This window comes from Pelmatolapia mariae, linkage group LG14, assembly GCF_036321145.2.
Source record: "Pelmatolapia mariae isolate MD_Pm_ZW linkage group LG14, Pm_UMD_F_2, whole genome shotgun sequence".
In the NCBI taxonomy this organism is placed as follows: domain Eukaryota; kingdom Metazoa; phylum Chordata; class Actinopteri; order Cichliformes; family Cichlidae; genus Pelmatolapia; species Pelmatolapia mariae.
This window is the reverse complement of record NC_086239.1, coordinates 18,311,806-18,338,648: the sequence shown is the minus strand read 5'-3', so window position 1 is coordinate 18,338,648 and position 26,843 is coordinate 18,311,806. Positions and strand designations below refer to the sequence as shown.

At 40.8% G+C, this 26,843-nt stretch overlaps 2 protein-coding genes across 2 annotated transcripts; one reads left to right on the top strand and one right to left on the bottom strand.

Moving 5' to 3' along the window:
- Nucleotides 1-11,403: 11,403 nt before the first annotated feature.
- Nucleotides 11,404-18,262, bottom strand: aasdhppt (aminoadipate-semialdehyde dehydrogenase-phosphopantetheinyl transferase). Its single transcript, XM_063493243.1, has 7 exons — nt 17,914-18,262; nt 16,950-17,063; nt 16,574-16,694; nt 16,093-16,214; nt 15,217-15,375; nt 13,095-13,163; nt 11,404-12,936 (listed from the first exon to the last, which is right to left on the bottom strand). Exons 1-7 carry the CDS (start codon nt 18,055-18,057, stop codon nt 12,769-12,771), a joined length of 897 nt encoding a protein of 298 aa, XP_063349313.1. The 5' UTR covers nt 18,058-18,262; the 3' UTR covers nt 11,404-12,768.
- A 316-nt stretch (nt 18,263-18,578) lies between these two features.
- Nucleotides 18,579-26,487, top strand: msantd4 (Myb/SANT-like DNA-binding domain containing 4 with coiled-coils). Its single transcript, XM_063493382.1, has 5 exons — nt 18,579-18,639; nt 20,019-20,760; nt 21,399-21,494; nt 21,586-21,867; nt 23,878-26,487. Exons 2-5 carry the CDS (start codon nt 20,653-20,655, stop codon nt 24,604-24,606), a joined length of 1,215 nt encoding a protein of 404 aa, XP_063349452.1. The 5' UTR covers nt 18,579-18,639; nt 20,019-20,652; the 3' UTR covers nt 24,607-26,487.
- Nucleotides 26,488-26,843: the final 356 nt, after the last annotated feature.

Here is a 26,843-nt window from a genome sequence, read left to right as displayed (position 1 = left end):
ACTTAGCATGTTAAGTGTTAAAGTTCATGACAATTGAAAATTGGAAAAGACTAAACTAGTACGGGTTGTAAAGTTACATTTAAATAAACCAAGATTTCATGAACTATGTCCTTTGGACAGATGAGATGAAAGTGCAGATGTTTGGCTGTAATGCACAGCACCATGTTTGGTGAAAAACAAACACAGCACATCAGGACAAACACATCATACCAACTGTGAAGCACGGTGGTGGAGGGGTGATGATTTGGGGTGGTTTTACAGCCATAGGACCTGAGCACCAAGTAATATTCAGCTTTGGTTGCACTTTATATTTTATTTCTAATTACCAAATGTAGCAAACTGTAGACTGACAATAGCATTTAGCATTTGTCACCAATACCATCTGTCTGAAGAGGATGGACAAATTATCATCATAATGAAGACAATTAGAAGTACAGAGAGACCACTCTTTATGTTTCCTGCATATTATGAAAATGTATTATCTACACTACCCACAATGCAACTTAGCTTGACTTTTGGCTAATGTAGCCACTACCCTTAAGCAGAGGTGATGGAAAAGGCTTTATAAAACTCTTCACAGATGCAATTTTACTGCAAAGATACTCTGATGTTAAATATGGGATTATTTTTACCAACACACATGGAAAGTGAATTAAAAGTGTAAAATGTTTATAAGTGGCATTTTCTTTATCGTCGTTGGAACATAGATTAATTGATCATCTCAGTCAGATCTCGTTAAATTCAAGACGCGCAGCCACGTACACCCGGCCACTCTAACAGATGTATAAACAGTTAGTCTGACCTTGTGCGTCTGCACGCATTCACAAGTTGAAATAGAGCTTAACAACAAACATATCCCTGACCTGTTTGACATGTGACATTTGGGAACTTGTTCTAGTCAGTGTCCTCTTCTTCAGCTGTAACAACATCTGTGCCTGTGTGTGAGAGTCGGCGTGTGTCATGTGTGCATACGTGCATTCATCCACATGCTAACAAACAGTGGATGAGGCATATTTATGGTTGGGTGATTTTTTTTTAACCTTTGTGGTCAGAGCTACGAGGGAAGAAAAGATATGTCTATGGTGAGAAACGGTTGACTTCTTGCCATAAACTATTCACTGTTACTCTTAAAGTTTCTACTTTCATCCACGTAGATGCTTCAGAGGTGTGTCAGAACAGAATGTCTAACGTGCATATAAAATGTGGAGCAAACGTTTGGGTCTATGGTGGGAATCTGAGAGAGGCAATCTGATCTTTAGACTTATTTTTTATTAGCATTCACTGGTCCCTGAAAGTCCTGATAAAGGCCTCACTCAAGGGCAGCACGGCTGTATCCTGCAAAGAGATATTATTATTTATTATTTTATTTTATTTCATTAACGTCACCATGACAGAGCACAGGGTGATGTGCCTTATGTTTTGCTGCTGGTTTGGCCAACTTTCTGGAGGACACAGGGTCCTGTTGTGTTTAAAACAAGACTTTTGCTCACTGCTTCAACAAGAGTAATTTTAGAGGCAAACAACAGCTGTAACATCCGCTTGACTCTGTGAATAAAATCAGTATGCTATGTACATACATGTGCATTGTTATTTTTGTCCTATAGAAAATCTGTATTAAAAAATAAAGTAAATGCAACATAATCTGCAGTTAACATATTCAGACTATTTAATGGAAATAATATATGAATATTCTGATTATCTCTCCTATAGTTAGATTTCAGGAAATTTAAATCAAGGTGACTGGAGTGTAGACTCAGATACCACAGCTATAAGGTCAAGGTCTAATTTGTTGGCCTACAGTAGCTGACCCAGTTTGTTTTCCGCTTTTGTTTTTAATTCATTTGAACTTGTCCTTGACTGACAGTCAGCACCTAAGGCTCAAGTAAAGCTGAAAACTGTCTGATCCCAGGTGTATACTAACAGGGCAAGATTTTTGTGACCCGATAGCACTGAACAACATTTTTGTAATGTAATGTGGATTACAGTTTGATGTTTGAGAACTGAAATCATTTTGTACCATTTTGTACAAATGTTATGTTCTGTCACTCTCTCTCTCTCTCTCTCTCACACACACACACACACACACACGTTTTACAGTCCTGTGGATTTTGAGTGTGTCTGTGTTCTTTTTCACCAGTCTGAGCTGGTGTGGATGTGCATTTAAATGTGTGTGTGTGATGCCATGCACTTTGTCTCCTACCCTGGAGTGAGGTTTATTTTTGAGGTGATGCATGATGGTTTGCTCCCACAGGACACTCATGCTGTCAAAACAAATCACTCGGTGTGTGTGTGTGTGTGTGTGTGTGTGTGTGTCTGTTTATGTATGTCTCCACATGGCTGGTTTATTTCTTTTATGCATCTGCCCCTATTAATGCTTACAGTGCATGTATGTGGCTATGGATAGATTACTTTGCATGTGTGCATGCAGACTTTGTATGTGCAATAAAGCTATTTTACTTCAGAGCCCTTAAAGTGAAAAATTCCAGCTGTAACTGTGTATATATTTTCAACAAAAAAACATTCAGGCAGCAGCTATAGCTACTATGTCACATACAGCAGGTCTACTTTATATATAAATGTATATTGTGTGTTTATATGTTTTTGACCAGCATCAATAATAAACTATGGCATTCAAAAGAACCACTGAACCATACTCTGATCCAGCACTGATAATAGAAACAGTCTGCTTGTGCAATCATCAGCCACCTTATTATGTACACCTTGCAATTTTTAGACCAGAAGCGTGTCCAGAAGGGGGGCATGGGGTGGCAGCCCTCCTCCCCTGAAATTTGATTAGATAAGCTTTATTTTCAGTCTCTGAAACCAGCTGAGTGTTTCCTTGGCTGTGTGTTTGGGATCATTGTCTTGCTGAAACATCCACCCTCATTTCATCTTTATCATCCTGGCAGATGATGGCGGATTTTTCCGTTCATTCTTCACCAAAAAAGCTCCACGTCATGATGTTGTTATGGTGTTTTTGGGGAGATATGCAGTGCCTTTTGATCTCAGAACATGGTGTCTATTATGGCATCCAAGGAGTTCAGTTTTGGTTTGGTTATCTGACCAGACAACGTGATTTAGTGCATCACTTAGTGTTTTCTTTGAAACAATGGTACCTGCCAGTTGGAGGTCTTCTGAAGCTCTCCACAGGTGCTTCGTAACTCTTAGTGTTAGGATTACTTTCTAAATACTGATAGATTTCATTTGGTGTCGCAACTTTCTATACCTTTTTGCACCTCCCTTTCTTCACGTGTTCAATACTGTTTCCTTGTGTCCTTTCTCATTATTACACATAATCTATGGACATCTATGGTTTGATTACTGTGCATGATTGGATTGGATGGGTTGTTATCGACATCTGGTGAGAATTTCATGTCAATAGTACCTTTAGAAAGATATTTACTTGTTGACATGTTTAATACTTATTTTACCGGCTGTATATTTAAAGCCTTATGCAGCCCCACTTTTCACATAATAAATCTAATAGGTCACATGAGCCTGAAAATGATGTTTTCCATGCCAACTCTAATCAATTTTTCAATGCTAAAATATTGTACTGTTGTTATTGAATGTTGAATTGAAACTTTCTTAAGCACTGCACATGCACTGAGAAAAATCCGAATATTGTGAAATTAGTGTGACTTTGGTTTTTGACATTTATTCCATAGTTTAACAATAATTAAAGTTATGTGTTTTGTTTTTGTGATTTAAGTATTTTGTGTAAAAGCAAATGAACCAAAAAGTCTGTAAGGTTATGAGGAAATCCTTTTTGAGGGTCGATATTGACTGATCTCTCACAACAGTTTCAATCACAGTGCAATGCCTTATAACACACAGTGTTACAGTGAATTTGTGGAAGAAACAACATATTCTGTGGGGGGGCAGGTGCAGGGCACCGGATCAAATCTGAGGTCTAAATCCACTGTGGCAGCTGTGACGTTGCTCTGACGTGCGGATGTGTGTCAGTGCCTGAAGGGGAATTGATTTTGTGCATCCAAGGCTATTCCCCGAGCACTAGCAAAAGTTGACCATGTTCATAGCTCATTAACACACACACATAGACATTTACATGTCTATGTGTGTGTGTTAATGAGCCATTCCAAAACACAGTTATCAGTCTGTTTTATTAACCCAGCTGATTGCTGTTGTTACTGGCAACAGATGGTAGGAGACTTTCTAATCAGTGCTTCATGCGTTTACTTTCAATTATCGTTGTATTTTGTCCACAAAACTCTCTTAAATTCTGCAGCACTCTTTTTTCCCGTCAGCTGACTTTATTTTATCTTCATCTGCCATTTTCAGACCTTTTACCTGCATGACTGGAAGCTCCATACCAAAAGTAAAAGTTCCCACTTACGGAAAGAAAATATGGCTCTAAAATTAAAATATTTCAAAAACAGTTTTCCTTCTTAACCGAGTGAACGAGTGTGGTAGGCTGACTGTCACAGGTGGCATCACTCAGTGCTGTAATATTAACAAAATTCATAGAAACCAATGTGGCCATTGAGGTCTAATGATATTTGATGTTAAACCACAGAATTATCATTTGAGACTTATTAGTTATATAATGTGTTTCTAAACCAAATTCACTGTTACATTAAATTTATTAAAGTTACTACTCAAACAAGTATGTTCTTACATACTTTTTCCTGCACACTTAAATTAAAATCCTCATTCATGTTGAGGAAAAATACTGCAGAATGGTCTAAAAAGTGCCGGATAGATCTAGTGGTAGGTAGATAGTCATGAAACAGTTTGTAAGCCTATGTAGCTGGGACCACTTGATCCTACTCTGTCACCATGATTATTACATATGCAAAATGGCAGACAGCATTAGCGGTCATGCATTTTTAAAATCTTAATATATAATAGCCCATAGATTTCTGTGGGACCTGAACTCTTTTTGCTACCACAGGTATCACCGCCTGGCGGCCACTAAAAAGGATGCACCTTTGAAGAACCTTGCAGACTCAAAAGCTATGTCCATCTTTCATGCAGACTACCCCAGGAGTTGATCCAGGAGTTGAAGCTGTATCACGACCGCTTTCATACATACTTCAGGGTTTCAGCGGGCAGTTTGAGCTCTTGCTGGCAGAGTTGGGAACACTTCTCAGGAGGCAGAGAAACAATTTCAGAGAGTCGATTGACCCAGAACAGCATCCAGCTGTGTGTCTGAGGTAAAATAGTATTATTTTACTATTTCCATATCATTGCATATTCAGTACTGGTGCACATTTTGAGCTAGGAGCATCCTTTTTGCCAAATGCAGTCTGTTTATTTGCATTTGAAAAATTGGGAAAGTAGAAGTACAGATACCTGGGTTAAAAAACACTCTAGTAAAAGTTGAAATACAGAAGCAACTTTTTTACTCAGGTAAAGGTGAAAAATTACAGGCTCTGAGAATACATGAGAATACAAAAATTATTAAAAATTAAATTCTAATTGTAATTTATGTATGTAGTTTGAATCTGTGATGTAGGACCTCTGCAGTCAAAGAGAATTCAGCAGTTTCACAGCTATCCTGGCTGATGTCCATCCCCTACACTGACACTTAGTGTAACCTTAATCTAACCATGAACACCACAGCCACTGTGCACCGGTCCAACACAGAGCTTTACTGTAAATTCATCCTGGACAAACCTACCAAGTTAGCATAGCTTAGTTTGTTTGGCAGGAAAATACATAATTTATCAAAACCCATCATATACAAATCAAATAAGTGAGTAACATTATGACATCACATGTAAGTGTTATATTTGCAGTTTATCGAGTGTCACTGGGCAGTCTTTACCTTTTAATCTAACCTGTCCTGTCTTTCTCCATCTTTCTCCATCTCTGAGTGAAGTTAGCTCACACTCTTTTCTCTCCCTGTGAAATACAGCAGCTGGACCTTTAGCTAGCAACACAGTGTGCAACATTCGATTTGCAAAGTCCTTAACTCTACTATTTCTGCCCTCTCCCACTTAACTTCCTTATTTGGCCCTCACACACTCAGATGTAGGTGCCCCAGTTACTTATGGAAAATAGGACAGTGACTGTGGTTGGAAGTCCTGTGAATGTGTGTCTGTAGGGCACTTTTTCCTGCACACATAAGAAATGGGTGAGGAAATGTCATACTACAGAAGATGCTCTGTGTGTATGTGCTTGTTTTTGTCGCCTGTTCCTAGTCTGACTAGCTAATGGGTATTGATCACCTTAATCGTTTTGTAGATTTGAGCCTTCAAATCTTAGGATAGGTGTGCTGGTTCATGTTAGCTTTGCAGTAGAATCTCGCTGTAAGAAGCACACACGTTATTTAACTTATTGGGCGTGGTATTAAACTTACTGTTTTGTCCTCTGTTAGCCATATTTTAGAAATGTCAAGGGTCTTGAAATGCAAATTATTTCCCTTTGCTGTATTGGAGTATTTATGTTAACAATAAATTAGTAGATGTGAATGGAAAGTTCACCTCACCTCACGCTCACCTCAACCTTTAAATTAAGGTGTTTTCAGTCCCATTGCCACAGGTGTATAAAATCAAGCACCTTTTCAAATACATCCAGTAAATAAAACTCTAGACGGACGTGCTGTTTAGGTAAAGCCAGACTAGATATGTCACCATTTCCAGGATTTGGAAAATTGACAAAACTCAGCAGAAATCTGAGAATGAGGCACTTTACCTTTAACATTGTATTAAATGAAAATAAATATATGAAAACATATGAAATCAGACACAATAGGCAACAGTGTGGATTTAGGTTTGTAGTCATCCCATTTAAGAGCACGTGCACTAATTACATGGCATTTGCACTAATACTGAGGGTTACTGAGTGTCAGTGTAATTCCATGCTGTACAAAAGCTATCACATTAACTCACTGACTAATCTTAGTCAGGTGCATCAGGAGGATTAGATAGAAAATGGAAAGACACACCAACGTCATATTGTACATACTGTATACATGCATCTTAGGCGAGATTAATGCAGTACTGTTTCAAATCTAGCAAAAAACAAACAAAAAGAAAAGAAAAGCATGCATTGCCTTTTTTTTTGCATGATCTTAGTATTCAATCATACATTTGATCATAGGAATCACATCACCTGTAGGAGTCCTCGCACATCTGTCACATCTGGTTAAACAGCCAGGTGGCTAATAGATAACCAGTCATCAACTAATTGGAAGGGCGGTAGTTGGACAGTCCTTGGGCACTACTGAAGCTCATCTCACACAAACAATGTGACATTTGTCGGAAAAAACTTAAAAACCTCTGACGTTTTTAAGGTTTTCTAAATTCCACTTCCACATAATAAAAGAATAAAATGTCAGGAATCCTGTGGTAAAATTCTGTAGCTGTTTCACAATTTGCAATTTATTGGATTGTTTTCAAATGACTCCATCCAGTGGAATAAACATACACATTTTTGTGCTTGTAGCCACTTCTGAAAAGTTATTACAGTTAGGCGTCAATGTGGCCTCACCATCGACGATGTCATGAGATAACAAAACAAAATCTATCAGTAACCTGATAACAAAGGTGCCAAATTAAAGATAAGGAAAACAAATTGGTTATATCTTCGAAGTATTTTTTGTCAATGTTTCGTCTGCCTTCGCTTAAATGTTTCATCCAAGCTTGACTAGAAGAGCACGTACAAGTAAGTAACTTTTCCTCCAAACTTCACACACGAGACAGAAGTACACACGGACACAAATATTTAAGTAAGCACTCGGCAGTCACAGTGGCTCGCTCTGCAATCAGAGCAAACCAGCAAATGTAAACGCGCTAATTTTCTGATCGCTGGGTATTACATGTCTGCCCTGTGTGGGTACTGGTGTGTTGTATGCGCTATTTGTATGTGTGTGTGTATGTGCGTTTTGATTGTGTCAAATGTGGCGTGACTTTCTAATCACGTTGGGCTGCACAGATCGTGTTCCAAAAATGTGAAAAATAAAAACACAGTCATGACTTATGAACGCAAGGATGCACGAACTTAAACAAAATAAGACTTATATTTAAGAAAAACTGCTCAGGAATCATAGCCTGTGATCTAATTTTGACAGTTTTCTATAGGTATGACCATTAATGTCTATGACTGTTTATGATTTCTCCTGCAAACCAAACTTTGGTTGATTGTGGACTCAGAATGAAACATTGTATGCCACTGAATAATGTATGACTCTGAAGTGGAACCAGCCTGAGCGATAGAGGATTATAACGAATTCCAGTGGCACATAGAAGTCAGTCCTCTTATCCGCTGCTGAAACACTGCTTCATATCTGAGCAAACATGAAGCTCAAAGCTTGGATTGAGAAAAAAAACTTGACTCGGGGCCGTGTACGCCATATCTTCGCTGACTCCAAGTTCCTACATCAAAGTAGCACCATGCTCCCTCAGAAGTAGCAAAGTTTTAAGTATCCACAAGAAAAAAAATGCAGGAGAAGAGAAAAAAAATCCACTCTGAATATATTTTCCAGCCGACCAGACAGACATAACAAAGTCAGTCTATGACACTACAGTAAATCACTTTAGGCTTCAGCTCACAATCTGTTCTCACTGAAGTAGTGGCTTGGCAATTCAAAAAAGCATGAATATGAAAATATCAAATTCTTTGCTTTCAGTCATTCTGTTGTGGATACACATGTATCCTTAGGCTTATTGTCTTGGCTCATGAGTCCACCCCTTCTAAACTTCAAGCCATGGACTGCTGCCCTGAAATTCCCCAGTAAAATTTCTTCATGCAATTTTCAGTTCATTGTTCCCTGATGATGATTGCAAGTCCAAACCCCGAGGTAGCAAAGCAGCTCCAGAATGATGCACTCCACCATCATTCACAGTCAGGCTGAAGGTTTTTGTGTTGTCGTGCAATGCCTTTTCCCCCCTTCCAAACAAACTGGTTTGCAGTCAAAAATTGTCAAGTTTTGTTTCACAGGTTGGTGGATCATCCAGATGGTCTTTTGAAAAGGTCTTTATACCATTTTCTAGTTTGTTCACCCCTGTAATGTATCATCTGCATGTGAAAGTCATTATAATAAAGGCATGGTTAAATCTAAGAGGCCCAAAGTGTGCCTAGAAAATATCGCCCGCATAATTACACCACCAGCACCAGCCTGACCATTAATACAAGGCAGAATGGCAAAACTCCATGCTTTCATGCTGTTTATGTCAAAATTTGACCCTGATATCTGTATATCACAGCAGAATTTGGTTGTATTTGAATTACTGTCGCCTTTTACCAGCTCGAAGCAGTCTGGCCATTCTCCTTCTGGTATCAATAAGGCATTTTCATCATAAGAACTGCTGCTAACTGGATATTTCTCTCTTTTTCAGACCATTCTGTGTAAACCCCAGAGATGGTTGTGCTGGAAAATCCCAGAAGATCAGCAGTTTCTGAAACACTCTGAGCAGCCCGCCTGGCACCAACAACATTCAGAGTCCATTAAATCAACTTTCTTCCTTATTCTGATGCTGCGATTGAACTTCAGCATGTTGTCTTGGTTATGTCTACGTGCCCAGATGCACTGAGTTGCTGCTTTGTGATTGGCTGATTAGATATTTGCTTTAACAAGTAGTTGAACAGGTGTGCCTAAAAAGCTTCTGTGCATAAAAACACAGAAGTGCTGATACAGAGATTTTATAAACTTATAAAAACGTTGGACAGAGAAAGGCTAGCTGCTCGCCTCTGTTTAAGCTAAGCTAATATGCTTCCAACTACACTCTGCTGGGAAATAAATAAGTGTATTTTCCAGAATTCTTGATGCATTTTTGAAGTAAATGCAAAGCAAAGCACCCTATTATATGTCACATCGGCAGCTGGCATAAATCACCTCGGTTGATGAGAATGTCATCATATTGAATCATTAAACAAAGTAATGGACACATTAAAGGATGAAATAAAATTAATGAAATGTCAGGCGCGGCTGAAATGTTATTACTTACCAGCTCAGCAAACAAGTGCACTCATTACATGAGCTTTCCTTCCTATGTGGGATTGGCTTCCTAATCACTCAAGCACAAAGTCTTCAGTGGACTTGTTAGGTTCATAAGTTACAACAGGGTTTTATGTTTTGTTTTACACGTTGTTTGCAAGGCAATGGTTAAAAATGTTATTTTGAAATCGAGTCTAATTTTAAAGACATACCAGCGAAAGTTTAAATGCAGCAGAAACTGTTCTCCTGCTCTTCCTCCATCAGAAGAAACATTACTCTTATCCTCAACAGCAGGCAGGTGGATTTCATCTCTCACTTCAAGCTAAACTCAGTCTCATGCCCAAAGCAGTCTTGTCTCCAGCCCACATATAAGACGAAAAAAGAGAGAGAAAATCTATTCCCGTGGTCTTGTCTCTGACACATCAGTAAACCTGAAGCAACTAAAAATGGTCTCTCTCTGAGGAAAGCCTGTAGGCCTCCAGTCTGACCCTGCTGCCTCCTCTCTCCTCTTCACCGCTGCAGCTAACGTAAGATTTAAGACGATGAGGAGGCAAATGAATTCACTCCAGCCAGAGACAATGACGGCGCGCATATGTCATTTCAAGTTGTATACACATATCTCTGTACAGGCTCAGCAACGTACACTTGAATCAGTGCACTTTTTCTCTGACATTTCAACACTATGTTATCGGTCTCATATACAAGTGTAAACAAAAGGACTCCATAAAGCCACCTGGAGAGTAGGTTGCCATTTAATCAGTACCCACAAGTCTCCTCTGTTCTCTCGGAAGGCTAAGGTTACATCAAAGGAGAGCTGGAAAAAAAGAAGAGCAGCAGATTCTACAGGTTGGGTTAAACAACCAGTCCGTGTCATTGTGTGGGTCTCAGACAACCAATGTTTGCCTCTGATTACAATTTGAAGGCAGATGTGGCACTGAAAGAACTCTTTGTGGCTGGTTTTACTTGATGTGTTTGTGTATCTGTTCAATTCAAAGGTTAAAGCAAAAGCTAAGTGTAGGATGTTCAAAGAGATTGCTAACCGACCTCTTGGCACTGATGATAGCCAACGTGTGCAGGCAAAAAGACTTACGATCACAGGTAAGAAATAATATGCGATGCAGGAAAAAAAAAAGGTTAATGCGGCAGACTGACACGAGCAATCTATGAGTTAGTCTCGAGAGCAGGAGGAGAATAAGATTGAAGGAAGGAGACGGTCAGCTGAATATGTTCAACAAAAACAGACGCTACCAGGCAGAGAGGTGAGAAGGGAGGGAAAAAGAAATAGATGAGATATGATGGCAGGAGGAAAACGTTCATGAAAGATAAGAGTGAAGTTAAGAAAGAGAAGCAAGGTTGAGAGACATTTAGATTTAGATACACAAGGGAGGAAACAAAGACAGCAGTAAAAAAAATGATACTCACATAAAAATGCACTTGTAGCATTTGGTAGTAATGCTGAAACTGGTTTATATGCAAAGTTTTAATTGTTGACATTGAGTAAAGATATATTTTATGTTTCAGAACAATTGTGATGGACATTTTTTTATTATAATTATTATTCTGATGTGTAGAGAATAACAACAAAGTGTAGAAAGAGTGAGGGTGAATGACAGGAAATGATCTGGGAGAGAACTGAACCCAGACCCCTGCAGGAGGACTATAGCTGTCAGTGTATGCCATCAGTCATGCTTAGCATGCATACTGAGGTTTAGGTTTTCTTACTGAAATAGGAAAGAAAACCTAGTTTGTCCAAAGAACATAGGTGGGTGGTGGATATGTTATTAAAAACAACTTTATATATTGTAAAGCATTACTGGTCCCCTCACAAATGTGCAAGAGCATGTCATGTGCACAAATACACCTCCATATGACCTTGGATGCTGGTTTTCTGGTTTTCGCCTCTTAACACCAGAGAATATGGCAAAAAATAGCAGCTGATCTGCAAAATTATTGAATTTATTTTATTTGCATTTTACACATTTTAAATGTTTGAAAATGACAAAAAAAGTATTTTTTTTATTTTGATCATCACTAATTCCCTTGTTAAACATATTTATTCTTATTTTTTTAGCCAACAGTTGGATGGAAACATTTTGTTTCTGGATTTAACAGGGAATCAGTGAAGTGACGCTAAAATGGGAGAAATATGCTCTCTCTTTCTGGTTCCCTGTCAGTACTTGCGCTGCAACATTTTAGATCAACTCAAGGCTTTTCAGGGATTATGAATGGAAACAGTCTAGCCTAGAAGTAAAAAGGCAGGAAGTAGTTTTTCAGCATCACTCTGAGACAGGATGTTTCTAATTCTAGAGATATCGTGCAAACGTATTAAAGCAGTCCTACATATGTTTGACATTACATGGAAAGATATATCCTAGCTAAAAACCACTCCAAAATTCCTCACAGTGTTTCTGGAGGCTGAGGTAAGAATTAGGATTTATTCACAATTTCACAACTGACAGCAACCTCTCACCAACCAGTCATGTGACCAGAAGTTGCCGGGTGGTTGCCAATCGGTTTTAGTTTCATGAGACTTAAATCAGATTCAGTGTGTAGAAAGAAAACAAAATGACATGTTGGATATATTGTGTGTCTGTCTATTGGGTTGGCGATTTTTGTTGAATTTCCTATCTTTTTTTATACTTATCAGAACAGAGAATCTAAAGATAGATATTGTCAGATGCTGTCCAAGTTCTTCGGTCCTTTGAGACAAGCCTGTAAGTTCTGGCTTGGCAAATAAACTTGACAGGACGTGACTGGATTCGGGTTGAATACCAAAGTGACTTCAGTGTCAGTGTTTTTCTTCTTTGGCACTTCTGAAAGGTGTGCGTTTGTATGGCAGCTGAGGGTCGGCTTCAGACGGGCCGCTATGTGGACGTGTGTGTATCCTTCTGTCTCTGCGGAGCTTCAGCCTTCATCTTGAAGCTATCCCAGTAGGTGGGGTCTTCGTCTGTTAGAGGTGAGGCTGAGTCGATGAGCTCTCTGAACGACAGCACGGTAAATGTGGTGGGCGGAAGAAGAGAAGGCGGACGAGGCTGTGAGGAACCAGGAAGAAAGTTAATATTGTTTATCCTACAGTATGATAGCTACTCTTACTATTGTAGAGAAGTTCTTTTTTTTCTTTCTTTTTTTTTTTAATAATCTATTCGTTCCAAGTTCACATTTTTTTAATGGAAAAGTTATGCTTCCTTACTGCAGGGCATGTGTTGTCTGCTGGTCCGAGTGCTACAGCAACATGATGATCAGCATCCAGTAAACTCTCCTGCAGAATGACACACAAATCCAAAAATATGCAGTCTGCATAGACTTTGGAACCAATCATTTTAGGGTGTTTGGCACAAAAAAAGGGCACACAGTAATGTCAATAGAGAGAAAATCAATAATTTATTTGAGTGGTGAGGAAAACTACATTTTAACAGGCAGAACCCTCCAACAGGCCATCTGCATCGATGCTTGGGGTAAGAGCAAAGAAGAGGATGGAGAACCAACAACAAAAAAAAAATGCAGCAGTAAACACTCAGCAGGTAGGAGATGTGGCCAGTGATAGCTCATTGCTGCAGTTTCAAAGAGTTGCTGAAAAGTCAGAGAGGAAAGGAGACACAGAGGAAAAGTATGCGTGTGCACAAACTGCAGGGGAGACGTCACAAACTGTAAATGCACTGAGAGAGAAAGGAAGAGGTGAAGTGACTATTACACCACAGCGTAGCTGGTTTACAGATGATATAGGGTCACCTGATCCAGGCCTAATGATAAGCTTATCAACGAATAAAGTATTTAAGGTTAACATTAAAGAAGAGAGTCTGCATCACGACCTGGTTGTGTGGGAACGGAGCCTGACAGCTAAAGGCCTCCCGTGGTATTTTTGGAAGAGCCAGAAGTAGAGAGCAAAGTGCTCTACTGGGTACTATTAGATCTTTAAGATATGATGGAGCTTGGTCGGGTTTTGTATGTGAGGAGAAGGATTTTAAATTCCTTAAATCTGGAAAATATGATCTCTTTATAGTTTCTCTTAGTGCTTTTAATGGAACATGTTGGATCAGAGACATTTTGAGAGAGCCTGGTAAAAAATCCATGCGCCAAGTCATCAGCAATGCTCTGTGACAGGATGTTCCTAATTTTAAAAGATGTCATGTTTTTTAAGGGCTTGAAAGAGATGACCTAGATCATTGTGGTGTGTTGTGTACCAATATGTTCTTGCTTTAAATATTTGTAACTTAGTGTCTGCTCTAGGGCAAAGAAATGTACAGATTACTAGGGGGAGCAGAGCAATGGCAGAAAGAGGAGTTCTTTGCTCTGTGAGGTGCACTCCTCTAATCTTCAGTTATCATGTTAGGCAGGATGAAGAAACACTCGAGAGAGCCCCCCCCCCCAAATCACAACCACTTGTATTTCCGTACGAGGCCACCTATGATTCTCTCTGAAGATGCTCTCAAGGGCATATTCACTGTGGAAATGTGCATCAAGGACCCCTCTGCATAGCACCCAAGTCCTTTGAACCACTGTGTTAAACTTTCCTAAAAGCTGCTTCCAGCTTGTTTAATGCGATCCCAAATTAGCTCATCTTGTTTTGAGCTGCCCTGGTTTGTGACACATTACTTAATATAAAAAACAAAAACAAAAACAAAAAAACACACACACACACACACACACACACACACACACACACACACACACACACACACACACACACACACACACACACACACACACACACACACTCATGTTATCTTTGCACTTGAAACTAATCGGTCATCAGTTCTATAGCTGCATACAGTATCTCACTCTGTGTGGGAAGCAGCGATTGCTGAGAGCTACGTGGCTGGGAGGAGGAGAGTCTGCTGATAAAGAATAGCTCAGAGCAGCTCATTTCCAAAAAATGTAAGAAACAAACACAGAATAGCTTATTTTTATCTGTGTGTGTGTGTGTGTGTGTGTGTGTGTGTGTGTGTGTGTGTGTGTGTGTGTGTGTGTGTGAACTGAGCAAACATTTGTGAAGTGTGAACTAGCACAGCACTGATGCATTCGTGACACAAGTGGAAAATCCAGAAAAATGGAGCAATTATCAAATGGCATAGCAACATTTTAAACCTGAGAATAAAACCACAGACTACTTGGAAGCTGATGAGAGACAAAAATAGACTGAATTGTTGAGCTTCTTCTCACAAAATTTGGGAAAGCAGTAAACATTGTGTTGTGGTTTCTGCATACCAGACTTAAATCTAGCATTTTAATTTGATTGCGACCTCTAATACACAAACCTCTAGATTTTAACAACATCTCTGGACTTTTATTTTTCTTCACAACACCAGACTCACTTCGAATACCCAGTCCTCTTCTTCCTCATCTAGATGCATCTTTGTCTGGTGCAGTACCCGGGCCTGTGTGAGCGGCTCAGACGGCAGGTGAAACTCCACCCTCTGCAGGTTGAAGCCCAGACCGGTGCCAATGGCTTTGATGAAGCTCTCCTTCAGGGCCTTGATGGAAAGGGAAGAAACCTGATCAGCTGCATGGAGAAAATGATGATCTGTGTGTATGCGTGTGTCTTCATGTGTGGGATGGTGTGTGTGTGGTGGTGGAGGGTGTTTTGGCTAAGAAGAAACACCACTTAAAACCGCAACAGATGGGAGTTTGTGCACACATGTTTATCAGAGTGCACACCAAAGAAGGACATAGTGTGTGTGTGTGTGTGTGTGTGTGTGTGTATCCAGCCAAAACCGACCCTGCTCGACAACCAATAAGCCACAATAACACTATTACAAGGCTAATCGCTATGGTAACCGTTGAGCTCTGCCATTAGTCAACAGTGTGGTGGTGATATCAGTGCTTGACGTCTCTGTGCCACCCTCTCAATCGCACAAAATCTTTACTTAGCTCCACTGTTGCTTTTGCTGACCATCTGTGTGTGTGTGTGTGTGTGCGCGTATTAGAGAGAGAGAGCGAGAGAGTGTGAGTGCATGCAAGACAATGAGAGCCGAAGGAGGCAAAAACCAAAGAAAATGAAATGAAAGCGCACGTCTCTGATGACAGCATGCCGCGATGCAGCGGGGCAGCGTTTGAGAAACAAATTTGCACATGTATGTAAAAAAATACAAGTGTGTGCCGCCTCAGAGGACAGCGGCAATGTTATGTTCTCCCTGTGCTTTCTTCTGTTACACACACAGGGCACAAGGTAGTATGGTTGCCATGGTTACCCAGTGGCGGTAGAACGCGGCGAGTTGCTGGTGCTCCGAGCCGGCTGATTGGATGGCGCTCCACTCGTGCGCTGTAAACTGACGAGTCATAATGCGGAAAAACTCCGGCACAGAGCTGCTACCTGGAGCGAGTGAAAGAGGTGCGGGGACAAAAAAAGTACAAAACCAAAACAGGAGGGGAAGAGAGAATGGATGAAAAATTATAAATGAGGGGAGGAGAATGAGGGAGGTGATGGAAAAGAAAAACAGTAATATTCAAACACAGCCTGTGTTTGATGGAAGTGTTTCGCACATTTGAATTCTGTGGTCACACAGAAATCCAAATTTACACACACAAACAGCCTTGGCCTAGTCAATACTGTACATATATGATGCAGCAGCGACCCCTTGTGGTGGAATTTCATAGCCAAACGAGTCCAAAAATGTAGTCATTTCATATATTGGCACAGGTTTATCCTAACCAGGGAACCACAGTGTTTACCTGGCATGGTGGTCTTCATGATATCCACCCCGACCTGCCTCCCCTGCTCTGCAGCAAGCACTGCGTAGTCCCCTTGGTGGGAGAGATTGAAACTCCAGGCCAGATCTGACTCTGAACTGACCTGCAAGGAGAAGGATTATATGTTTGAATGTATCAAAATAAATGAAGTCTATACTGAGCTTGACAAAAATCCAGTATTTGGGTCACACCGACCCCTTCCTGCACTGTGTTATAGATATATTTCTGATATATCAGATTTATATCTGATTTTTAGTTACTTGTGCTGGAACACTTGCAGTTTAGTGAAATGACAATGCAGTGAAGTAAAATGCTGCAGTATATGCAGACTTTGAATTTTATGAAAAAAGGAGTGAACCTTGACAGGTGTTGCCAGGTAAGGTTTGCCTCTGGGAGATCGCTCCAGTCTGATCTCTGACCATGGGATCCCCATCTTCTCACACACAAACCTCCTTAGCAACAACCGTCCAGCCTGTTGAGGCAACAGAGACGCAAAGACAGCTGTATAAACTTTTCAGAATAATTAAGGGAACACTTGATGATAACAGCAGAATACAAAGTTTTATAAACTTTGGGGACATCACTCTGTCCAGGTAATAAACATAAACTAGTTTTGATTGCTTTGGTGCAAATTAAAGTGACAACAGGTGTACTGGAGATACAATATGCAACATATTAATGGCATTTCAGGTTGGGGCCACAGACTGTTGCTCTCTTCTTTTACTTCAGTTTAGCTTTTACCAGTGTCCTTATCACTGCTGGTAGCTTGAGACTCATGAGACTGTCTATCTTCACAGATGAGAGCAGGTTTGCACTAAGCACATGTGACAAGATGTGAAAATATCTGGAGATGCCATGGCAAGCGATACGCTGCCTGAAACACCATCTGTGAAGAGAACAGGGCGCCCTGCCAGTTCTGGTGTTCTCTGGCAAGAACCTGTGAGGGAGGTCCCGCTAAAGACCGTTAGGCCCTCATGCCACCGGAAACCTGTAGGAGTAAACCTGCTGGGCGTCATTCTGTAAGTCTCTGCTTTGCACTAAGCTCAGTTCAATTTAATTTTATTTAAATAGTGCCAAATCACAACAACAGTTGCCCCAAGGCGCATTCCAGGTCTATTCAAAATACATGGAAAGCTATGAGATGTGTTTCATTGTGTTAAGAAGGTAATGCGGAAAAAAGAAAAATCACAGGCACCTTGCGGTCATAATCCAGACACACTGGTCTTCCCAACAGAAGTTAACTTTACAGATTTAAAGTATCGGCAACACTGGCTCTTTGTTTACTTGGCTCTTGATCGATACCAATAATCGGTAAAGTTTACCATAGCTGACTTTGCATCCTTGGCGAACACAAACTGCCCGATCCGATCTTTCTCCTCCCGCTGGATGCAGCGAGCAGCGAACAGCCAGTCTGACCTGCTCGGCGTCCACGATCCGCAGCGGAAAGCCCACCGGACGGAACCCATCTCCTCGCCCCCTGCTCCACCTCTGACATCCGGGCACCTCCACCGCAACTTCGGGCTGCTTACAAGCTGCTAAGGAGCTAAAGTCAGCGCGGCGTCTTCGAATGTAATGTTCAGAGACATGCGGATTTTCGCACAGATGTATCCCAACAGACTTTCCTGTTTACATTTCGGAGTTGACAGCGGTGCACATGCCCGGAAGAGCCCGGCGAGATTTAATGTCGTCATAAGTGGGCGCGGTGGAGGATTAACCAATAGGAGCAATTAAAATGGCGCGTCACTGGCGGTACCTTCAAATGTTTCAATAACATTGGAAATACGACAACACTACGATTCAGTTTCAATAAATTACCCCCCATCCCCGTGCAATACAATGACAAAAGTAGAGACGATGTCCGAATGAGATAACACCAAGTGCTTTTGTTTTATTTAGGTCTAAATGTCAAGTCTAAATCTCTCGAACCTTAACCGTCTTTACAGCTTTGAAACCTTAGTGTCTCCCGTTTCAGACGGGGCGATGAACGCAGCATTAAAATTGCATTTTAAACGGTGCTGTTTTGATTGCGGTTTTTCTGTGTGATTAAGGTGAGTTGTTTTTACTATTATTACCAGTGGTGTTTTATTGGAGGAGGTGACGAGATGCAGTAAAACACGAAATTTATGACTGTTCTGACAAAAATGCACTGAGCCTCTCTGGTTACTGATGCCTTGTAGTCATCGGGAAAAAAAAATCGTAATTTCAACGATTTGGAAGGTTAAAGAGGGAAAAATGTTTAACATTCGAGGTTTATTCATTTATATATTTATTTTTATACATACAACTAGGTCTTTCTTGTGTTCTTGTGCGATAAGATAACGCATGACAAATGTGCTATTATCAACACATTATTGTCTGCTGATTATAGACATATAGTAACGACTCGCAGAGTATAGTGATGTTTGATTGTGCTTCAGAGACACGTGAAGCATGAGCAGTGTTCCTACCCATCAGTATTCGTCATAGTTACGAGCGATCTCAGTATTTGCCTGTCTTTAGATTGAAAGGTGGCCTGTAGCTGATTGTCCAGCTCCAATCCAAAATCAGGGCAACTGATTAAAAAAAAAAACCCTTAGAGTAAATTAAAATACTCAACATGTGTTTTTCTATCTATAAAAACGCCCCCCAAACTAACTTATTCCACTTAATATACAGATTGGTTCATAAGTATATGTATGATGACGTAATCGGTGTAATTTTGCCCGTCCATGCCATCATGGTGTATTTTAAATCAAACAATCAAAATGTGATGGAAGTACAGACTTTCATCCCTAATTCAAGGGATCTAACAAAAGTACTGCATTAACTATAGGTATACACAGTCTTTCAATTTTAGTGGCTCAAACGTAATTTGTAAATTGACTGACAAGAAGTTTCATGGCCAGCTGAGAGACAGTCATAACTTTAGGGTCTGCTACGGCACATCACAAGAAAACGAAAGAAAGAATAAATACATTGAACAGCCCAGCAACACCAAAAGGCCTGAAAAACCATAGAAAACAACTGAAGTGAATGATGACATAATTATTTTTATAGTTAAGAAAAACTGCTTTATGAAATCCAAACAAGTCAAGAACATTCCTGAGGAGGCAAAAGTATCATTGTAGGTTACAATAAAGAGACACCTTAATGAATGGAAATACAGAGGTCTCTACAGTAAGGGTCAAACCACTGGTTACACCAAAGAAGAGGAAGGCCAGATTGGATTGGACCAGAAAATACCCGAATAGAAGGTAGAGATCTGAAGTGTACATGGGCATGTATGTACATGGGCATGGCTGCCAGTGCAACCAGGTGACTAGTGTTTACTGATGATGTGTGTGAAGTGTACATGGCTGTACTCTCTGCTCAGATTCCACTAATGCAACTGTAGGTGGCTGTATAAACTAAATCGTGTTATCTGCTTTCTTTTTTGTCTTTTACACAGGGCTAAACAAGAAGAAGGGCTAAAGAACACTTTCACCCTGTGATGCTTCTCTACACGTGAGATTACCTGGCTGCAGCCCATTCCAGGAGAAGTTGGACTGCAACCTGAAGCCTTCTTATAATATTAATAATAGCTTGTGTCTTATTAAAAGAAAAAGTGAACCCTCCAATCAAACTTGAGCAAAGCAGGAAAGGATTTGATGACTTATCCCTCCAGTCTACCAGATCAACGCGTTTCTTTCCAGCTGGCATTGCTTTAACCCCCAAGCCTTAAATGTCCTTACTTAGATACTCCCAGGTGGAAAACTTTAAAGAAGCTGCTACAAACGGAGCCACGGAGGAATTCCTCCCCGGTGTAAACTTTTTGTGCTGCTGAAGGACAGCTAAGCTACAGCAAACTTCCACACTTCTCTCTATTTGAGGACTGAGTTTCCCTTTTACACTGAACTGTGACCTGTCTCTTTACACCTCTGTTTCAGTCCTTTTCCTCTGATACCTTCTTCCATATACGTGCCTCTCTTTCTCGTAACTTCACTCCTGTTTTTCCGGTTGTCTCTCTTGACTTGTTTTTCTTGCTCTCTACATTTCTGGGGGCTTCTGTCCCACTCCTTGCTGCAACACTGGATTTCCTGCAAATGAGGCACCTGAAGAGGAAGAGGAAGAGCAACTACAGCGTGAGGGAAACACAAATTCTCATCAGGGAGATCCACAAGAGGAGAGACGTGTTGTTCTCCAGACAGCAGGTGGAGATTCTTTTCTTTTCTTTTCTTTTCTTTTCTTTTCTTTTCTTTTCTTCTTGATTTTATCCACAGAAAAATGCATACACAACTCTCTTTCCTCGGAAGTCTGAACCAAGGTGGGGAAAATGACAAAAACAGCAGCACAAACCATTCAGATAATTCTGCCATCTCGCCCACCTGTGTTTAGTCAGCTCCAGTTTATGTTGGTCTAAATTAAAACATCTAGAGGCTGTAAATAAAGAACAAAACGCTGACTCCAAGGTTTGAACTGGTTACATTACCGTTGCTGCCCACTAGAGAGCACTGACATGTCTGTTTTTCAGCTGCAGGATGTCCTGTGTGTTGCACCCTGGACACATTTCTGCTTATACATAACAGTCAGATTTTTATCTTCCTAATGAAATCAATAGAAGAGGTTAAGAAGGTAGAGTTGGAAAAAAAAATTAATAACTTCACGCTGACTATGTCACGTGTACACTTTGCTCCAGCGTTCACTTTCTTCGTCCCAGTGAAGAGAGGGTAATTATTTTCAATGGCACAGGAGAATTTAATTTACTTTCTTTTTTATTCAGTAAACTAGTGTCATATTATTTGCCTCTTTGAATGAAACAGTTTAACTGCTGGTCTTTCTTCTTTAATAGAACACAGCCATTAATGAGCTGAAGAGGCAGGCATGGGAGGAAGTGGCACAAGGTGTGAATGCCCTGGGAGAGGGGGAGCTACGCACTGCTGCCGAGGTGAGTTTGTCTCCATTCAGATCGTATCGTTGCTTCTGTGGACCCAGTCGTGATTTTTCAAGCAGCCTTCCCTTTCTGATGTCCCGTGCAGGTGAAGCGTCGTTACCTCGACTGGCGTGCGCTTATGAAGAAAAAACAGCTGCAGACTGAACTCTCTCTCTCTTCCTCGCCCCCCTCTTTGGCCATTAAGACTGAGTATGAAAATTCCTCTCCAGAGCACGAGGCGCCTTCTTTGGGATCTGGTTGTGACCAGCTGCTTGACCTCTCGGGCTTCCCAAAGGACTGGCACTGCGACTGGCCGGAGATGGTGGCTCTCAGCGGGTCGAGCGGGCAGGCCGCGGGGGCACTGCCGGGAGTAAAGCTGGAGGACGATGTCAGTGAATACAGAGTAACAGTGTGTGTGTGTGTGTGTTTCTCTCTGTAGAGTAGCCATCAAAGCTTAGAGTCTGTTAAATGACTTTTCATGTAAATGCACACTGATTATTTTGTAAAAATATGCTCTTTAATACAGAGCTGCTAATTTTATGAGAAGACAAACAGCCTATGTTGAAATTCAAGTGTTGCTAGTGCGTAATTAGTCAAATTAATGTCCTTATCAGCCATTACTTAATACACATTATGCAGCTCAAGTGTCTCTAGTCAATCCAGTCTGTTGATTGTACTCCTGCAGGTTCACAAGGTAGAGACTAAATTAAATTAAGCACGTGTTAATTAATTAGGATATAATTGAAGACTGACATTTAAATATTACTTTTCTGTGATTACATTAAGATCTGCTTTTAGATCAAATCTCACTGGTCACTCTTATCTTATGAGACAACGCTTCCTGGGTCCTGTCAAACAAAGTTCAGGTGTTACAGCAGCTAAAGAGTTAGTATATGCAGTATACGCTATATAGTGTTCATTCATCTGCCTTCAGAAAGATATAAACTTGAGAAAAATCCCATTCTTAATCCATAGGGTTTAATACGATGCCCATCCAACCTTTGCAGCTATAACAGTTTTAGCTTTTTTGGGTATCATCTTAGAAGAGGAAGGGGCCATCCCCAAACTGCTCCTACAAAGTTTGGAGCATGAAATTGTCCAAAATGTCTTGCTCTTTTCACTATTTTAAGGGGCCGAGCCCAACTCCTGGAAAAGAACACGTCTCTGCTGATATAGAGTCCAGTGCTGGTGTGCTTTACACCACTGCAGCCGACACTTTGCATTGCACTTGGTGATGTAAGTTGCTCGGACATGGAAACCCATTCCATGAAGCTCTCTACACACTGTTCCTGAGCTAATGTGAAGGCCACATGAAGTTTGGAGATCTGTAGCGATTTACTCTGCAGGAAGTTGGCAACCTCTGCATACTATGCACCTCAGCATCCACTGACTCTCCTCTGTGATTTTATGTAGCCTACGTAAAATGAGTTACCGTCGTTCCCAGTCGCTTCCACTTTGTAATAATGCCACTAAAAGCTGACTGTGGAATATTTACTAATGAGGAAATTTCACCACTCGACTTGGAATTCAAAGAGCTCCTGAGAGCGAGCCATGTTTGTAGAGTCAGTCTGCATGCCTAGGTGCTTAATTTATATACCTGTGGCCATGGAAGTGATCGGAACTCCTGAATTCAATGACTTGGATGGGCGAGTGAAATTTTTATTGCCAATATAGATATTTATACATCTCAAAAATTCTCCAGTATTTTGTGTCTTTGGTTGATTTAATACTGCCTCGTAATACAAAACTGCACCATATCTAGTATAGTGGTACATATTATCAGCCAGAGAATCTGCAGTAATAAAGAAGTGATGTTGGTTTGTGTGCAGACCATGTAAAAAAAAACTCAGCACATGAAACCATCAAATGTAGTCGTAGAGATTTAGTTTAAAAATAATTTTGGGGATAAACTCTCAGCCAGAAATCCAGATTGATGACTCAGAATAGCTCATGGCTGTACTTATTTCTGTATCATTTATATAAAAACAAGAAAATAACTCAGGAGAAATTAGGATCCCCCATTTACCCCAGTGCTCCTCGAGCGCATCTTTCTTTGGGTTTATTTGTGAAAGCTTGCTTCAGAGTCTCCTGTGAGAATTAAAAATAAGTGTGGCGTTCGCTTTAGTTATGCTGACCCAGAGGAGCTCCTCGTCCTGCTGATACCAAACACACATCCAAAAGGTAAGGTGTTGCTATAGTTGATGCACATCTGCAGGCCACTTTGCACCCCAGCTCCTCATTTTCATGCTGTCTGACTTAATCAATTTCATGTCTGCGATCACTGATGTCTGCAGCGTTCTGAGTTGAAAGCCTTGCTGCTGATCTCCCCACTGGTTATCCACATATGTGTAAAAACCTGTTAAATGATGACTCTCTCTCTCTTTCTCCTTCCCTTTAGCTGGACGGGGATGTGGGAGATGGAGAAATGGATGATGATGATATTCCCTCTCTCCTTTGTGACATCGAGGCACGTGTAGAGGGGCATGATACTGATGTTTTTTCCCACAATGACTTGGGCATGCCCAGCCCCTCCAAGGATCCAACTTCCACCACCAGCAGAGATCTACTGCTGCCCGGTGGCCTGATGGGAATGCTCGGTGAACTCAGCAGTGATGAGAACATAGGAGCAGGGTTTCTGGTTGCTGTTGAGAAACATCGTCTGGAGCTAGAGAAACAAAGGCTGGCTGTGGAGACTGAACGCCTGGCGGTGGAGAAAGAGCGGCTATTGGTGGAGAAAGAGCGACTTCGTCAGACAGAGGTGGAGAGAGAGCGGCTGCAAATAGAGAAGGAGAGGTTACAGGTGGAGAGAGAGAGGCTGAGGCTCATGCGTGTTGGCCAATCAGAGTACGTCGACTCTTCTTTTAACCTGCCGCCGCAACAAGGCCCAGTCCTTTCCTCTCGTTCGTCCTTATCCTCAACTCATGATGGACAGAGGGAGAAGGGAGTGTCGGCGGCGGACTTGGAGGCAGCGAAGTTAAATCTGGAGAAGGAGAGACTGCAGCTGGAGAAGGAGAGACTGCAGTTCATCAAGTTTGAGGCTGGCAGGCTGCAGATTGAGAGAGAGCGCCTGCAAGTGGAGAAAGAGAGAATGCAGCTCCACAAGGACCATTTGTCAGTAAAAATCTGATAAGAGTGAGAAAAAGAGGGTAGCTGAGCAGGGTGAATAAATTAGATGTCTCCAGATCACTATTGGTACTAGCAGCAGATTTTTCACAGACATACTGTCTAAGTTTGGTGCGAGACACTTTAATGATCTTTCCTAACTGGCCAAGAAGAAGCCCGAGAACAGTGCCTTAGGATGTAATATTTGTTCGGCACAATCAGCGGCCAAATGCAACAACTGTTGGCTGATGTTCAGCACTCTAGTTCACAGAAATGTGCAGTAGAAGATGTTAAATAAATACTGGGCTGTTAGTGCAATTAATCTTTATTGGTGCAGAAATATTTAAATATATATATGAAATAGTGCTGTTGTACTATAACTCCTATAAACCCTAACCCTTGCCTATCTATTACTGAAAAACAAATAGTTCAGTCACACTACAGTCAGCATATGATGGTAACCTCCTTGCATCTAGGAAAAAATGGTGGTTGCCTTATGATTACATTGAATATTTTGCATTTGGTAAACAACTGCAAATAGCTGCGACGAATTGGTCACACAGAAGGTAAGCGTGCAACTCCATCTACCTCTGGTTGGCCACTTTTGGTTGCAAGGTGATTGCACAGGCCACTTAGTGGGAGGCAAATGATTTTCTCCATACTATCGGACCTGGACCAACTGCAGTCAGTCTCAGACAGATTGTTGAAGGTTTGCAAATAGTTTATAAACTAATGTACAGATGCAGAAAGAATGCCAACAAGTTCACTCAGTCTGATTCAGTCTGATGCGTCCCTTTGTATCCCTTTGAAAAGGGGTCTATCCTGGTTAGATTTCTATATAAACGCAACACTGTTGAGCACTTGTGTCATCGATCCATTGATCCATTGATCCATTGATCCATCCATCCATCTATCCATCTTCTTCCACTTATTTGAGGCTGGGTTGTGGGGACAGCAGCCTAAGAAGAAAAGCCCAGGCCTACCACACCGAGATGTTCCCAGGCCAGCTGAGAGATATAATCTCTCCAGTGTGTCTTGGGTCTACCCCGAGGTATCCTCACGGCAGGACGCCAACACCTTGCCTGGTTGGGTGTAGTGTACGTTGGGTAGCCTCAGCCAAGAGGACTGATCCCCAGTTACTTCTGTCATTTTGAAGTTAAATCGCCATGTTACAGCAACTAAACCACCAATTGTGGAGGAATTATTATGTCATATTTGAACTGTGAATGTAAGTAGTGATTGTGAATTTCTGTTTAATGTGAATTTTTGTGTATGTAGAGGCTCACAGATTCACAGTTTTCAGGAGTTTATGACAGTTAATCACAGATTCTGTTAATTCAGTTATAAATTGACAGCAGACTGACTCTGTCCTTTTGCTTTTCTTTTTGCCGTCTTGACGTACTAAATTTGTTCTAAAGATGGCACCTGACTGCGTGCAGACATGGTCCCTGTCAGTCATTTCAAAGGCAGCAAAATTGCATGTTCATTGCACACGGTCACAATAATTTGGGGCGTTCTGCGATCTCCAACCACCGTTTTCTCTAGTGTGACTGTAACAAAAAGCGCACAACTTTTCTTGTACAGAAAAATTTTAGTTCACAGAAGACAAACACGATTGACAATAATATTTAAGTTGATATCTCACCTTTTCACTGACTTTTAGATACTAATATCACTACCACTGAGCCAACACGAGTCACACCACAACCCTGAAACTGAGAAACCTAAATGGAATTCAGCCATTGCTAATTTTATATACCACACACCTGTATTCCTCCTACTCATGTCAGGAAGGACTTTGCAAGATTTTTAAAGGAATTTCTGATCAGCAAGTTTGATGTGCATGCTAAAAAAATACTGTAAGTGAAGTAATGAAAGTTTTGCTGTAAACATGCTGTAAAGTATTACTGGCTTTGAAGACTGTAATCCAAACTGTACTAAAAGCTGTGTCATCTGTAACATAAATGACACCAAACACAAGCTTTTATATAGAAAATGATAATAATAGTCATCATAAATATTGTTAGTTTTTCCTAATGTTAGATATTTTTATGTTATGTTAATTTATATTTGACATTCAATCATAGTATGAATATATTATTATATAAAACTTAAGTCTACGGAGCCCAAATTCATGAAACTTAGATTTCTTTGAACACGGGCAAAGAAAAGGTTAAATATCTGGGTGTAGGTCTGGGTCAATTAAAATAACAAAATCTGGGTATTGGACTTTGTGGAGAATGCATTACAAGTGCATCTTTT

Excerpts from the sequence above, each read along its gene's own strand:
- msantd4 (XM_063493382.1), top strand. The coding sequence starts at position 20,653 with ATGAGGCACCTGAAGAGGAAGAGGAAGAGCAACTACAGCGTGAGGGAA. Across the intron at positions 20,761-21,398 it reads TGTTGTTCTCCAGACAGCAG|AACACAGCCATTAATGAGCT; the intron begins GTGGAGATTCTT and ends CTTCTTTAATAG. Across the intron at positions 21,868-23,877 it reads GAGTAAAGCTGGAGGACGAT|CTGGACGGGGATGTGGGAGA; the intron begins GTCAGTGAATAC and ends CCTTCCCTTTAG.
- aasdhppt (XM_063493243.1), bottom strand. The coding sequence starts at position 18,057 with ATGGGTTCCGTCCGGTGGGCTTTCCGCTGCGGATCGTGGACGCCGAGC. Across the intron at positions 15,376-16,092 it reads CCGCGTTCTACCGCCACTGG|GCCCTGAAGGAGAGCTTCAT; the intron begins GTAACCATGGCA and ends CTTTCCATCAAG. Across the intron at positions 12,937-13,094 it reads CAGACAACACATGCCCTGCA|CCTCGTCCGCCTTCTCTTCT; the intron begins GTAAGGAAGCAT and ends GGTTCCTCACAG.